The sequence below is a fragment of the Opisthocomus hoazin genome, chromosome 2 (assembly GCF_030867145.1).
Source record: "Opisthocomus hoazin isolate bOpiHoa1 chromosome 2, bOpiHoa1.hap1, whole genome shotgun sequence".
Classification (NCBI taxonomy): domain Eukaryota; kingdom Metazoa; phylum Chordata; class Aves; order Opisthocomiformes; family Opisthocomidae; genus Opisthocomus; species Opisthocomus hoazin.
Window position 1 is genome coordinate 58,078,939 of NC_134415.1, and position 11,767 is coordinate 58,090,705.

Here is an 11,767-nt window from a genome sequence, read left to right on the forward strand (position 1 = left end):
AACATTAGTATGTGAATGAACAAAGCAGCAGTCCTGTTTTGCGTCCTGGCAGAAAATGCTTGTGAATGTATTATCTGCTTTAATGAAGTGCACAAGTGTGTATTGAGTTCTGACAACAAATTTTGAGCTTAACTCCTAAGTTTATATTTTTGGGTTTTTCCCCTGATATTCTGGAGTATAGCTTGTGATTTGGATACATGAACACTTAGAGTTTAAGCTATCAAAATGTCCATAAAAAGTACAAATAAAGCAGTTTGCATTACTGGTGCTTACTGAAACCTCATTTCAGTGTTTCTTGGATTATTGTACAGCCACCATGTATGAATTACTCTTAGAAGAACTTTAATGAGTTACTGCTTAATTAAAAGCTTGTGAAGCATGCTTGTTATTCAGATGTCTTGTATTTGTTATGCAAATTAATACTCTGTCCTGGAATATTGCCAATATTCTCTCAGTGTGTTACTCAGGGGTTTCCTGCCTCTTGTAAGGCTTTGGAAGTCTTGCTTTGTGGTCCATTTCCTCCTCTGGCAGATGTGGTAGACTTTAATAAAGTATGGAGTCCATGCTCTTCTTACTCTAGAAAAGAAACATTCTTCTTAAGCCTTCCTCCTTTGAGAGATTTCATAGATTTTTCTACATTTCCACCTCATCAGATTATAGTAACAATTGTATTTTTTTCATAGCAGCAGTGTGCATTCTTATAAATAGCGTTTATTGAAGGGTTTCTGGAATGACAGTGATTATCCTTTACTGCTAGTGAAGGTGCTGTAGTGTATTACGGACTAGAATTCTAAGGTCATCTCTTCTGTGCGGTTTTGTACTGTTTTCTCTGCTGCCTCATGAAGGAGTAATAGATTGTCTTTGGGCCTTCTTAGGTCATGAGTATTGTGGGGGTCTTTTCCTCAGATTTTCTTACCGGTTTCTGTTCTTTTATGAAATAGATCTTGATTTTTTTTTTTTCATATGTTAAGAATATACACTGGTGTTGTCAGAAAAGGCAAGTGCTTAGCTTGAAGGGTTACCTTGATCACTACAGTGGCATAGAGGCTGTTTCTTGCTACGTACATTTAAATTTGATTCAGACTTAGAAATCTCTGTTAAAGGAAATCTCAGAAGTCCACTACTCATAATGTTTATTTTTTCTCTAATTGTCCTTTTTGTGATCCGAAGAAAATTCCCATTCCCTTCTGAAGGATAACTGCCAGTGCACTGCGGACCTTACAGGAGGTCACGTCTGTCTTTTTTGTTGTTTTTCCTTATTGGTGAGTCCAAGCTGCTGGTAAGGAAACTCCTAATTATAAATCAGCATTTATTAGCTATGCTAGCATCAAAGATGAAAGATATTTTTTTTCTGTACTTCCTAAATTCCAATTTATCTTTCCTAAATTTTGAAGACCTGTGAGCAGAGATCAGTCAGACTCCTCAGAGTGTCTTTACGTCTTTCTGTAATAAGAAGCCGTAGTGTATGAGAGACTCCAGTTGTTGTAAATCTAAAACTCATTGTACAATCATCTTCAGAGTACCTCAAGAATCCTGTCTATTTAGCTTGTCATCGTCTTAGTTTGTTATGCAGTTTCATTCCTAATGCAGGTAGCGGATTCATCACATTAAGAATTGGTGTCCCTGCACAAAATACAGTGGATAGTCCAGCAGCATTTTTCTAGGCTAGCAGACCTTCCAGCTGGCAAGAAAGAAGCCACTTGAAATGTTGCTTAGCCATTCACATCTTGGAGAAGTTAGTACAGTTCCTTACAAGGGCTGCAAGGTGCTCTACACAGAGCAGCACAACAGCAACTCAATCTGCAAGTGGTGTTTGAAGTCAAACCTACCTTCAGACGCTCTGCATCATTCTTCATGACATAAGGCTGGAACTTCTAGCAAAATCTGGACTAGCTGGAAGCAAAAGACTCCTTGGATTTTGATAAATTGGTGTTGTGGTGCTAAATAAAGAATCTTATTTTGTGAATATTGTTGGATTTCTTTAAATTTAATCCATAATTTTCTAGTTTTGGTTCAGCCACAGTAGTATTTTTAAGCTCCAAACACTAGTTGCAATCTTCTCAAATGTGACTCGGTGAGACATTTGGAAGAAAACTATACACAGGAACCCTATCTTTGGTACAAAATAAAATGCATCACTGTACCAGAGATGCAGCAATAGGTGCCCACTTATGTGATTATGCTGGTAAAGATGTTTTGTCCTTTCATATAAAATTTCCCAATTATTAATTGTTTTTTTTATTACTGGTAGGTGGGGAGGAGAGGAGCCCTCTTATGCTGCACAGTTAAGAACACAGCTTATTGGCAGTTCTTGCGTAAATTAAGATCTCTCTGATTTTAAATTCTCTGAGAGATCACTTACTACTTCTTTGGAGACAATTCAAAGAGAGTAGCAATGTAAGGAATGCTTAGCAGTGAGCCTCTGCTGCAATAATGGATTTTATTTCTAAACAAGCAGCTGTTTTTAAAAGTTAACAAGTTTTTTTAACTTAAAACATTGCATTAGTAGAAATTATTTATAAATGTCATGCTAAATTCATATTTGCTGATTAAATACAAAATTATAATGACAGTATATCCTTTCTGAGTAAAAAATGCAGTGACTAGACTGGGGCTGTTACTGTCCCACTTATCTGTACATACAATGTGATTAAACACCCTTTTGGAAAGTGTATCTATTAGGAAATATTTTAATATGTGTCTGCTTAGAAACTCTTATTCAGTGTTTCAAATGCCCCCGATGAACTAGTTGTCTAATTTCAATTGAAATTAGCAGGAATTGTTTGCCCAGAATTTCTTCAGCTATGCAGACTAAAGATTATGGTCGAAGTGTTTATTTTACTTTGGCAAAAATAAGCAAAGTATCTATGCATAAAATATTTTAGGTTAAACTTAAAATTTATGTATTATGCAAAAATGCATGTGATGTAACTGAGATAATAAGTTGCAGAGAAAATTGCTTTTCTTTGGCATTTCAATCTATCTCTCAATTTGATGATTGAATATAGCAAATAAATACTTTGTAACACCACATTTCCAGATTAAAATGTTACAAGGCCAAATATTGTGTCTAGTTACCTTTAAAAATTACAAAGGGAGAAATAATTGGCTGCTGAAACACTGAGTAGATACTGAAATTCAGTGTAGCCTAATATGAATTAGAAATACAGTATCAGTAATGACAGCGTATTTTTCATAGATGAATGATGTATCAAAAAGAGAAAGTCATATGCTGCCTAATGACAAGAAAATTGAAGTGGATCAAAAAGAGTGAGTTACAGATTTCAGATAAGTTTATAAATGCTTGTTCAAATATTTAATTTGAATGCCTTCTACCAAAGAGGTGGAGACAGATCGCAAAGCTTCATGACTTACCTGTATCTCAAACTTCTGTTATTTCTTACTGTTGATAAGATTTGTGATATCCCCACCCCACCCCAATAAGCTCTCGCATTTACCTGAAACGTTACCTATTAGATTTTTCTGAGAATGTTTCTTAGTTTGTTGTTAGATACTTCCACTGGGAAATGTGGAACATTCCTGTGTATGTTTTTCCTACTAGTAAGCCAAAAGTTTTCAAACTTTGTTAAATTTATTGTTAGAATAGTAATTTTGAGGTAATGACTTCTGAAATTTGCTTTAACTTGAGCTTATAAAGTTGCTTCAGTGCCTCAGTTGACAATATGAGACGACTTTTTCCCTTGTTAGAATTCCAAGGGCCTGAGAAGGACTATTGTGATGACTTAAAACCTAAATATAGGTATTGCTTATTTTGCAGGAGATAGTAAGCGGATTGGAAGGAGTGCATATATGAAGGTGGAGGGAAATTGATATGAGTTGTGTAAGAATCATAGCAAATAGTCATGGCCAGAAAGGGGAGAAAAATACAAAATAATTGGTAGATGTTTCCTTTGGCTCTAGAGGACAACAGGGTATTTTTAACAAGGAAACAGCAGTTGTCTTTTGAGCCTCCTGATAAGTTTTGTTGCAGGATAGGTCTTTTACTGCTGGGAGGGTAAGCAAGTATCCTGTTTCTTCCCAGTAGTTGGAAGCCTGGTAGATTTCATAGCTTGGCAGCTTCTGATCTGTACAACTGAAGTTCAGGTCAACTGATGCTCTTCTGCAATGTGTATTTAAGTCTCCAAGCTGTTCACATGAGGTGGAAAGCTGAGAAATGTTACCTACCTGATGATCTAAGACTTATCTGTAGCTTTCTAATATGTTTAATCCAATAGTGCACATATTAGCTCAGCTTCTCATAACAGTAGAAAATAAATGCTGCATAATTTTAACACGTACGTCATGGATTGCTTTGGGCTGGGATGCTGGTTAGGTTAATGAGTAGTGAAGAGCAAGCGAAAAATCTCTTCAGGGAAGCTGATCCCTAGGAACGTTATTATTGGGTCATGAATAGCTTAAAGCAATGCAAAATACCAACAATTAAAACATTGCCATGTTAGTATCACTTACTTGAATTCGAAGTGCAAATACCATTTTGTAAAATGAAGGAAAAAACCCCACACTTTAGTACGTTAAGCAACACTGTGCAAAAACTCTGCCAATGTCTGTGGCTGAGTAAAATTATCATGTTCAATAGTTTCAGAGTAAATAGGGAAATTTTCTTAGGCTTATTTCTTGAGGATCTAGTTTGGGTTTAAAAGATTAAGAATTGTTTGTCACAGTAAAAGGCCAGGCTTTTACAAAGCTATGAGAGTATATGGTAGGAATCAGGGTGAAAATCACATTAGCAGTTCGACATACAAGACTAAACCAACAATAGCAGTAGTCATTACTTATATATACTTTTTGAAGTTATAAATGTTAAGTGATGATGCATCTCCTGGAAGCATTAAGGTTGAATGAAGTACTTGTCCTATATTCACTGGCACTGTGTTTTAAACTGAGTATCAGATGTTTATTTTTATCTGTTTAAAGTAAGCAAGTGCCCATTCTGTGAAATAGGCAAATATGGAAAACTTCCAAACCTTTGGCTAGAAACAGATTTTTCTTTACCTCTGCCAAGATGTGTTCTACTTTTTTCAGCTTTCTGTAATTACTGCAACATTCTGAGGCTGTATGATGAGTACCTCACTATTGAAAGGCAGTGCAAAGTGCAAAGAATGCAAATATTTATCACTAATAAATCACAAGGTTTGCATCCCAGCTGCATTAGATAGAAAACTAGTCATTTAAGCACTAGTTGCAACAGCCGTTTCGGTTGCTTTTAAAATGTGTTGCATGCTGTCATTCCATGCTATGTGATTCCTGAAGGACAATGCCTTTGTAACTTTAAAGCTTTTGCTTGTATGCACGTAGCACTATATTTTTGTGGGTTAGTTTGCATGATAGCTGGAAATACTATTGTGTATTGAGCCAGCAACCACATTAGTGAAGTTTTTCTTAATTCAGACAGTGTTTGCTTTGGCTAATGAGGGTTATGCCCCTACTAAAACAAAAATTGCAGCAAACTCATTGCGAGTTTATGGATTTTTTGTGCCTTGGGGGGCGGGCGGGGAGAAGCAAACACTTCTGTTTGAATTTTCCAATATTCATATTGGCACAGTGCGCAGCTTTCAGATTTGGTGGACATTAAAGTTAATGCTTTAGAAATATTTAAATGAATCACTAATATATGATACTTTCACTTTTGGAATATGGGTTCTATGGGTTTCCTGTTTCAATGTGTTTTAAATGTCCTGCAGGAACAAAAGCCTGCATTTTCTAGATTCCTCATAGTGATTTAGAGAGGCTTCTTGATGCATCATTTTTCCAACCTGAATCTCCTTTTAACATGCCCACACACCCCACCCTGCTCCCACCCCTGCCTTAACTTAGTCCTGATTTAGTGTAGTTTCTTCGGGAGCTAATTGAACTCCTCTGTGAAATAAAATAGGTGGCACAAACTGCATGATGTTGCTATGAGACTGTGCTCCTAGCTTTCTTGAGAAACTGCAGCTGAAGCTAAACTTGCATTTTTGGCAGCTACAGAGAATGTTTTTTGCCAATACTCTGTCTAGTAATGTTGGCTCAGTTTCTTGCCAGCATGTAGCCAACAGAATTTGGATGACAGGTAGCTGTGTAACTATGTGTGTGGTGTGGGGAATGCTCACTAAAGCAAATGATCCATTAAATGTAAAACAGAGGGACCCATATTTCACAATACATCATATAATAGTATGAGATGATACAGGATTGCTGTTGCCTTTCCTTTGCTGTTTTTTTTTTTTGCCTTAAATGCTTGAAGAGACTTCTGAGGTTTTGCTGATGTGCTTGAGCACTTAAATGTAGTCTGATTCAGTATCAAAACTTTTCAAGTATGATTTCCAAGGGGAGGAGAAACATAACTGCATATGTTTTCTTTCTACAGGGATGAATTGTAAAAGCTACATCATCTTGACCCAAACATAGTGTTACAGTGGACTGCTCATCTCCAGTTCTAAAAGCTTTTTGAAAACCAACAGCATTGCAGCTTGTTTTGGACTTCATTATACTGTTGTTATCAGCATGGAAAAGCGTGGTGTTTATTTCTTTTTTTTTAGATGCTAAGGCAAATCTGATAAAGAAATGGTGGAAAGTTTTATGTGGGCACTGTTTATTTAACATGCCTTTATTTTACTTTCATCTGTTCCAAGTGGATTTCTGCAAAACTGCAGATAAAGACCTATAGCTTGTGAACTCTAATTTTGATGGGGGTACTTGAACACTCACTTCTCTTGGCTCCTGTGTCCCTTGGTAAAACTGCTTCTGTGCACCTTACAACACTATGTAGGTAACACCAGGTTTTCTGTGTTCCGATGTCTGCTAGATGCTACTAAAAGGAGATGAACTTCCTTTCTAAGCTTTTGACATGGTGTCATAGACTAGCATGTAGTAGATACAATCAGCTGCTTTATTACCTTAAAACCAGGCATTTGTATATACTAAACTTCAAGACATAAGAGGTGGGTGGCTGCTCTTGTCAAACGTTGCTGTTCAAGTTGGATATAACAGACATGGGTTTTCCTTTCCTTCTAAAATTAATTAATGGAATCTTGAAATTCTGTTTTGGTTTGTAGCTCACTGCTGATGTGATGCACATGGATTTAACTCCGGAAATATGGTGTAAGCTATGTCCCAATCACTGAACAGTTTATGCAACACTGCTTTGCCAAATAAAGTTAAAAGCAAAAGGCTGGTTGTGTGCTTGTGTGGAAGATTAGGACCAGTATGTAGTAGACTACTGAGATATGGATTGTTAGATTCTTTATTTAAAAAAAATAAAATCCAGTTTGGTTCTGAAAGAAAGCTGCTTTTGGCAAAGCCATTTGCTGTATTAATGTTCTCATTTTGCTGACTGTGGGCACCCAGGAAAAATTCTGGCTTTTTAGAAAGTGGATTCTTAATTGCTACACAGGGAAGACATGTCACATGCAGAAGGAATAACGAATCCCGGACTCCTAAGTACAGGTAGAGATGCAGTTGTTCAATTTTCTTATGAAAGAGTAGTTGGAATGCTATAAACCTTTTTTCTGCCCCAAGTTTTCTGTTTTGGTACTGTAAAATGTCAACAGCAAATTGCAAAGCAGTACAGTAAGGTGAGCTGCTTTGGGAAAGGGGGGGAAGTATGTCTTGAGGCATGTTGCTCAGATTTGAGCAACTAGGAGTTAAAGTAAACAGCATGTAATCATTACTTTTTTTAATATAGTAAAAAGAACTATAGAATAAAATAACTTACATAAAACAACCCATAGTGATCGCTGCAAAAATACATTTGACTCTTTGTGGTGGAACAGCGGTAATTTTGTGATACGATTAATCCCTGAAAACATAAAGGTTAAAATTCAAAGGTCTCTGACTATGAGAAAGGAACATTTTGAATATACCTCCTTTTGAAGGTCAGCCTCATTCTTTTCCTGAGTAACAAATATGTATCAATTTATTTAGATGTTTGGAAGTTAATGTACCACTTCCTGATCTGACCGCAGCCTGGGAGCACATACACAAAGATTAATCTTATAAAGGAATTAATATAGCGTGTATTCTAGAAAATGCAATTCAGAAAAACCTATTTGTGTCTGACAAATTTGTACTAACCCACAATCAGCTGTGAATCTAGTTCTTGGTGTTGAAGTGAAATATCTTAAATGATGCATGCTAATGTTCAACCTTTTGGTCACTGTATCATTCAAATTGAGTTCATCTTTATTTACATCTTCTCACTAATTTAATCAGTTAAATGAAAGATATGAGCTCAGCTGTATCCAAATTCTTGTCTCTGGACACAGTGTAATAAGCTAGCCTAACTTGGAAGAGGTGATAAAGCTGAGACCTGGCGACAACCTTTCTGGGGAGAACCACTTCGGGAGGTGTAAGACTTCAGGGACCAAGGCTGTTGGGATTAGTGCACCCATGGCGCTGAAGGGGTTGGCGATGGTCAAGGTACTCGGACAGAAGGGAGTACCCAGGAGTAGCATTTAGGAACTGGAAAATGCAAGCCCCTCCGTGATGGAGCAGTGGTTCTGAAGTAAAAACTTCTTGGAGAAGAGAACAAGTTGAAATGCAGAAGATTTGAAGAGCTTGAATAAATGCTGTGTGAACTGTCTGAATTGCTATTTTGCCAAATAAAACAAATTGAGAGGAAGCTGTACCTAGGTGTCTGTCTGGTTTTGTGGGGTTTTGGTGGTTGGTCGTTTTTGTTTGTTTGTTTTTTTTAATCTTCACAGGACTTCACATGTCCAAAAAGAAAGCAAGCATGTAATGTCTAAAAGCACTGGTATACTAAATGACCAGAACTATGTGTCTGTTTTCAGTTAAAGTATTGCATCATACTGCAGCAGTTACCAAGCCTGGTAATGCCATGTGGAATACGAGTGGAGGTTCACCTGGCTGTCTGGAATGTCTTTCAGGTCACATCTGTGTGTTTTGGGGAGCAGGCTGCGGGTGCCCTGTGTGAATTCTGCCTGCTGTCTGCACCTGAATCCGGCCAGCTCGGAGTGTATGATCTGCTGCTTGCAAGGACTGAAGTTTGCCTTCTTGTGAGAGGTGCAGTGATGCTACGCTGGATTGTTAGGATCGCCTCTAAGACAGAACGACTTGGGAGAACAGATTGGCTGAACCAGCAGCAGTCACTTGTCTGGCTGTTTCCAGGCATCAGGCACCAGAAGACCTCCAGAGTTTGGGCAGAGGAGCCAAGGGCCCGTACCTGTATCTCAAACTCACCCGAAGCTCCACAGAGAAGAGCAGTTTGGTGTGCTGTACGGGTGCTTTCTGTTTACACAGCAGGAATCGCCTCTTTATTTACTACTTCCATTCAAACTAGCCAGCTCGCTCGAGAGCAGAGACACCATTACATGACTTTTTTTTTTTTTTGGAGGGGAACGCGCGCAGGGGGTGTGCGCCAGCACTGCTGATTGAGGCCGCCTGGATCATTCCTGAAATGTTTTGTACTCAGCAAATTTGAAGCGGGGAATAACACCCGGGGCAGGGGGGCTCTACGTGGTGGGCTCTGGAGCATCTGGCTGGCAGCAGTTCTTTCTGCGTGTGCAGTGCTTGTGTGACAGGTGACGAGCTGCAGGGTTTTTGAGCATGGAGGGACTGTGGTGGAATTAACCATCGACACAAAGAGGGAAACTAAAATACTCAGAGGAAAACTCTGAACTAATACTGCCATTTGTGCCAGAAAGAAGGGTGTTAACCCGTTCTTCCAACAGCAGTGTTTTCTTCCTTTGCTCGTTAATGTGCCCTAGGATGTGCTGCATTTGGTTGAAATGCAGTTCACAGAAAGAGGATACGATTGCAATTCCTTCTTGATTTTGACATGATGCAAAGGATAAGTAATGCAAACCAGGCTTGTAATTTGTATCTCTGGTTCCATTTAGCTGATTTTGAGCATTTTATGATGCAGTTAGAAAGATCCAGTAACACTCACTACCTTTATGGAACCCTTGTTCTTTGTCCCAAATGACGTGGAAGAGGCATTCTGCTGAAGTGAATGAGCGGTGGTCCTGGCTCAGCAAAAAGGCATGAAGAGGGTCCTGCAAGCACAGTGTGCAGAACAACCACCACCAAACAGCACAGAGGGGAAGTGCTGCCCTAAAGGCTGCATGTGTGCAGGGGGTGCGAGAGATGATGGTGTCTGAAACTGGTCTTTTTGCATCTCAGGACATCCGGACTTTACACGTGAGGAAGTGTAAATTAGAGGTTAAATACTGTGGTATACCGTGGACAGGTTCAAGCATGGGGTTTAAGTTGGTTTTGTGGGCTCATAGTTTGCCTTTGTTGGATCTCTTTGAGTTTTTGTCCATCTGCTTATAACTGGAAGGCTGAAGGCCAGTTGTGGGCAGTGCACAGACGCTCTTTGGGTGTCACAAACCCCTTTCCCTTACTGTAACCGATAGGCACTTGTGTGCTCAGAGCACCCGGCGCCAAGGTTTGGGTTTCTGTGCCTCAGCCAGGTCTGGGGTAATCGGCTTGGACTGGAAGCTGGCTTTATGCAGGCAGAGATGCTGTAAAATTTCCTATACGTGTCCTGTTTACCTGCCCCGTTTCATCCTTGACATACGGGGCTGCTTTCCGTTCCAGGGGGGAGTTTCACAGGCAGCACAAATGCATACTGCAGCTGATGCGTCCGGGGTTTTCCCATGAAAGGCGATTACTGTTCTCTTGTCTCTTGGCAGGGTGTTAATGAGATGCTCAGCAGAATGTACTCAGGAACTAACATCATGTTTCTTTAAATGATGAACTGAACGGACATCGTTATTGCTGAAATACGTATGGAGGAGTTCCAGCTGCCCATTGAAAATTGCCTGAAAGCTTCAGGAAGGAGAAATGGAAAGAATTCTCTTTGTGTCTCATCACATGAAACTTGAAAACTGGAAAAACTTAATCCTGTGCCTTTTTAACAAAACTCTGGTTTAGCAGCAACAGATTATTTTCGTAAAGATTGTTGATAGAGTTTCTCTGAGATCTCACTTCGATCTTTTTATGATTTTTTTTTTTTTTTTTTGTAGTCCAGCCATTTGCATCATATCCTTCTGAGGAACTGACCTGATAGATATACCCTTGAAAACGTTCCCCAATGCTACTGAGGAGCTGAAGTCCTTTTTCCAGCCATGTTTAGGCATATGTTCGCATCTTACATGTATTCGTTATGAACAGATTAAGTATCTTGTTTACCATGTTCTACCAAATACTTTTTTTTTTTTTTTTTGCTATAATGGAGAAGGGTCATCTGTGGTTAATTGGTAACTATTATTTCAGGTGTCTTATGGACTAGGAGAGCGCTCTCAAGGGCCTTTGGTTAGGGAAATGGGTGATTCAGAGCATCTGCCTAGGCTAATGCTCTGATCAGAGGTCTAGAGAAGCTCGTCTTCTCAATACAGAGGCAGCCTCAGGAAAGTAATCTCCTGCACAAGGAATTAGCCATTGGGGATGCTTTCTCCATGGTCCCAGATTTCCCTTGTGCTGCCTGCTTTCAAGTCCTTTCCAGTCCTGCACCCAGTCAAATTTCCTGCTCCCTCTGTGTCTGTTGTTTGGCCATTTGTTTTGAATTTAGGTATCTTTAATGAGTCTCTCTTGTGCGTTAGAAACTGGTCGCTGTGAAGAACAACGTTAAAATTTCTTGCTCTGTCCTCTTTAAAACGGGATTGAACATTTCTGTTGGCTGAACAGGTGAGGACATGCTTGCACGCTGTGACTCTCGGTCCATCACAGCACCGAACCTCCCTGCCTTGCCTGTTGTTTCTCAGCCTGCTCAAAATGCGCTTTTCATTCATTTGTGAGTGGTTTA

General features: G+C 39.2%; 1 protein-coding gene across 4 annotated transcripts in view; it reads left to right on the plus strand.

Moving 5' to 3' along the window:
• PCMT1 (protein-L-isoaspartate (D-aspartate) O-methyltransferase) overlaps window positions 1–8,626 on the plus strand; it is a 36,731-nt gene extending 28,105 nt beyond the window's left edge. For 2 of the 4 annotated variants that reach the window (XM_075413782.1, XM_075413781.1), the window contains exon 8: window positions 6,368–8,626. Coding sequence is in view for 1 of the 4 variants with exons in the window: in XM_075413781.1 (XP_075269896.1) it covers window positions 6,368–6,380 (13 nt within the window). In the remaining 3 variants the exon portion in view is untranslated. Of the gene's footprint in view, window positions 1–1,170; window positions 3,271–6,367 lie in introns of all 4 variants that reach the window. The other 2 variants (XR_012763156.1, XR_012763155.1) reach the window with 2 other exon arrangements.
• Window positions 8,627–11,767: the final 3,141 nt, after the last annotated feature.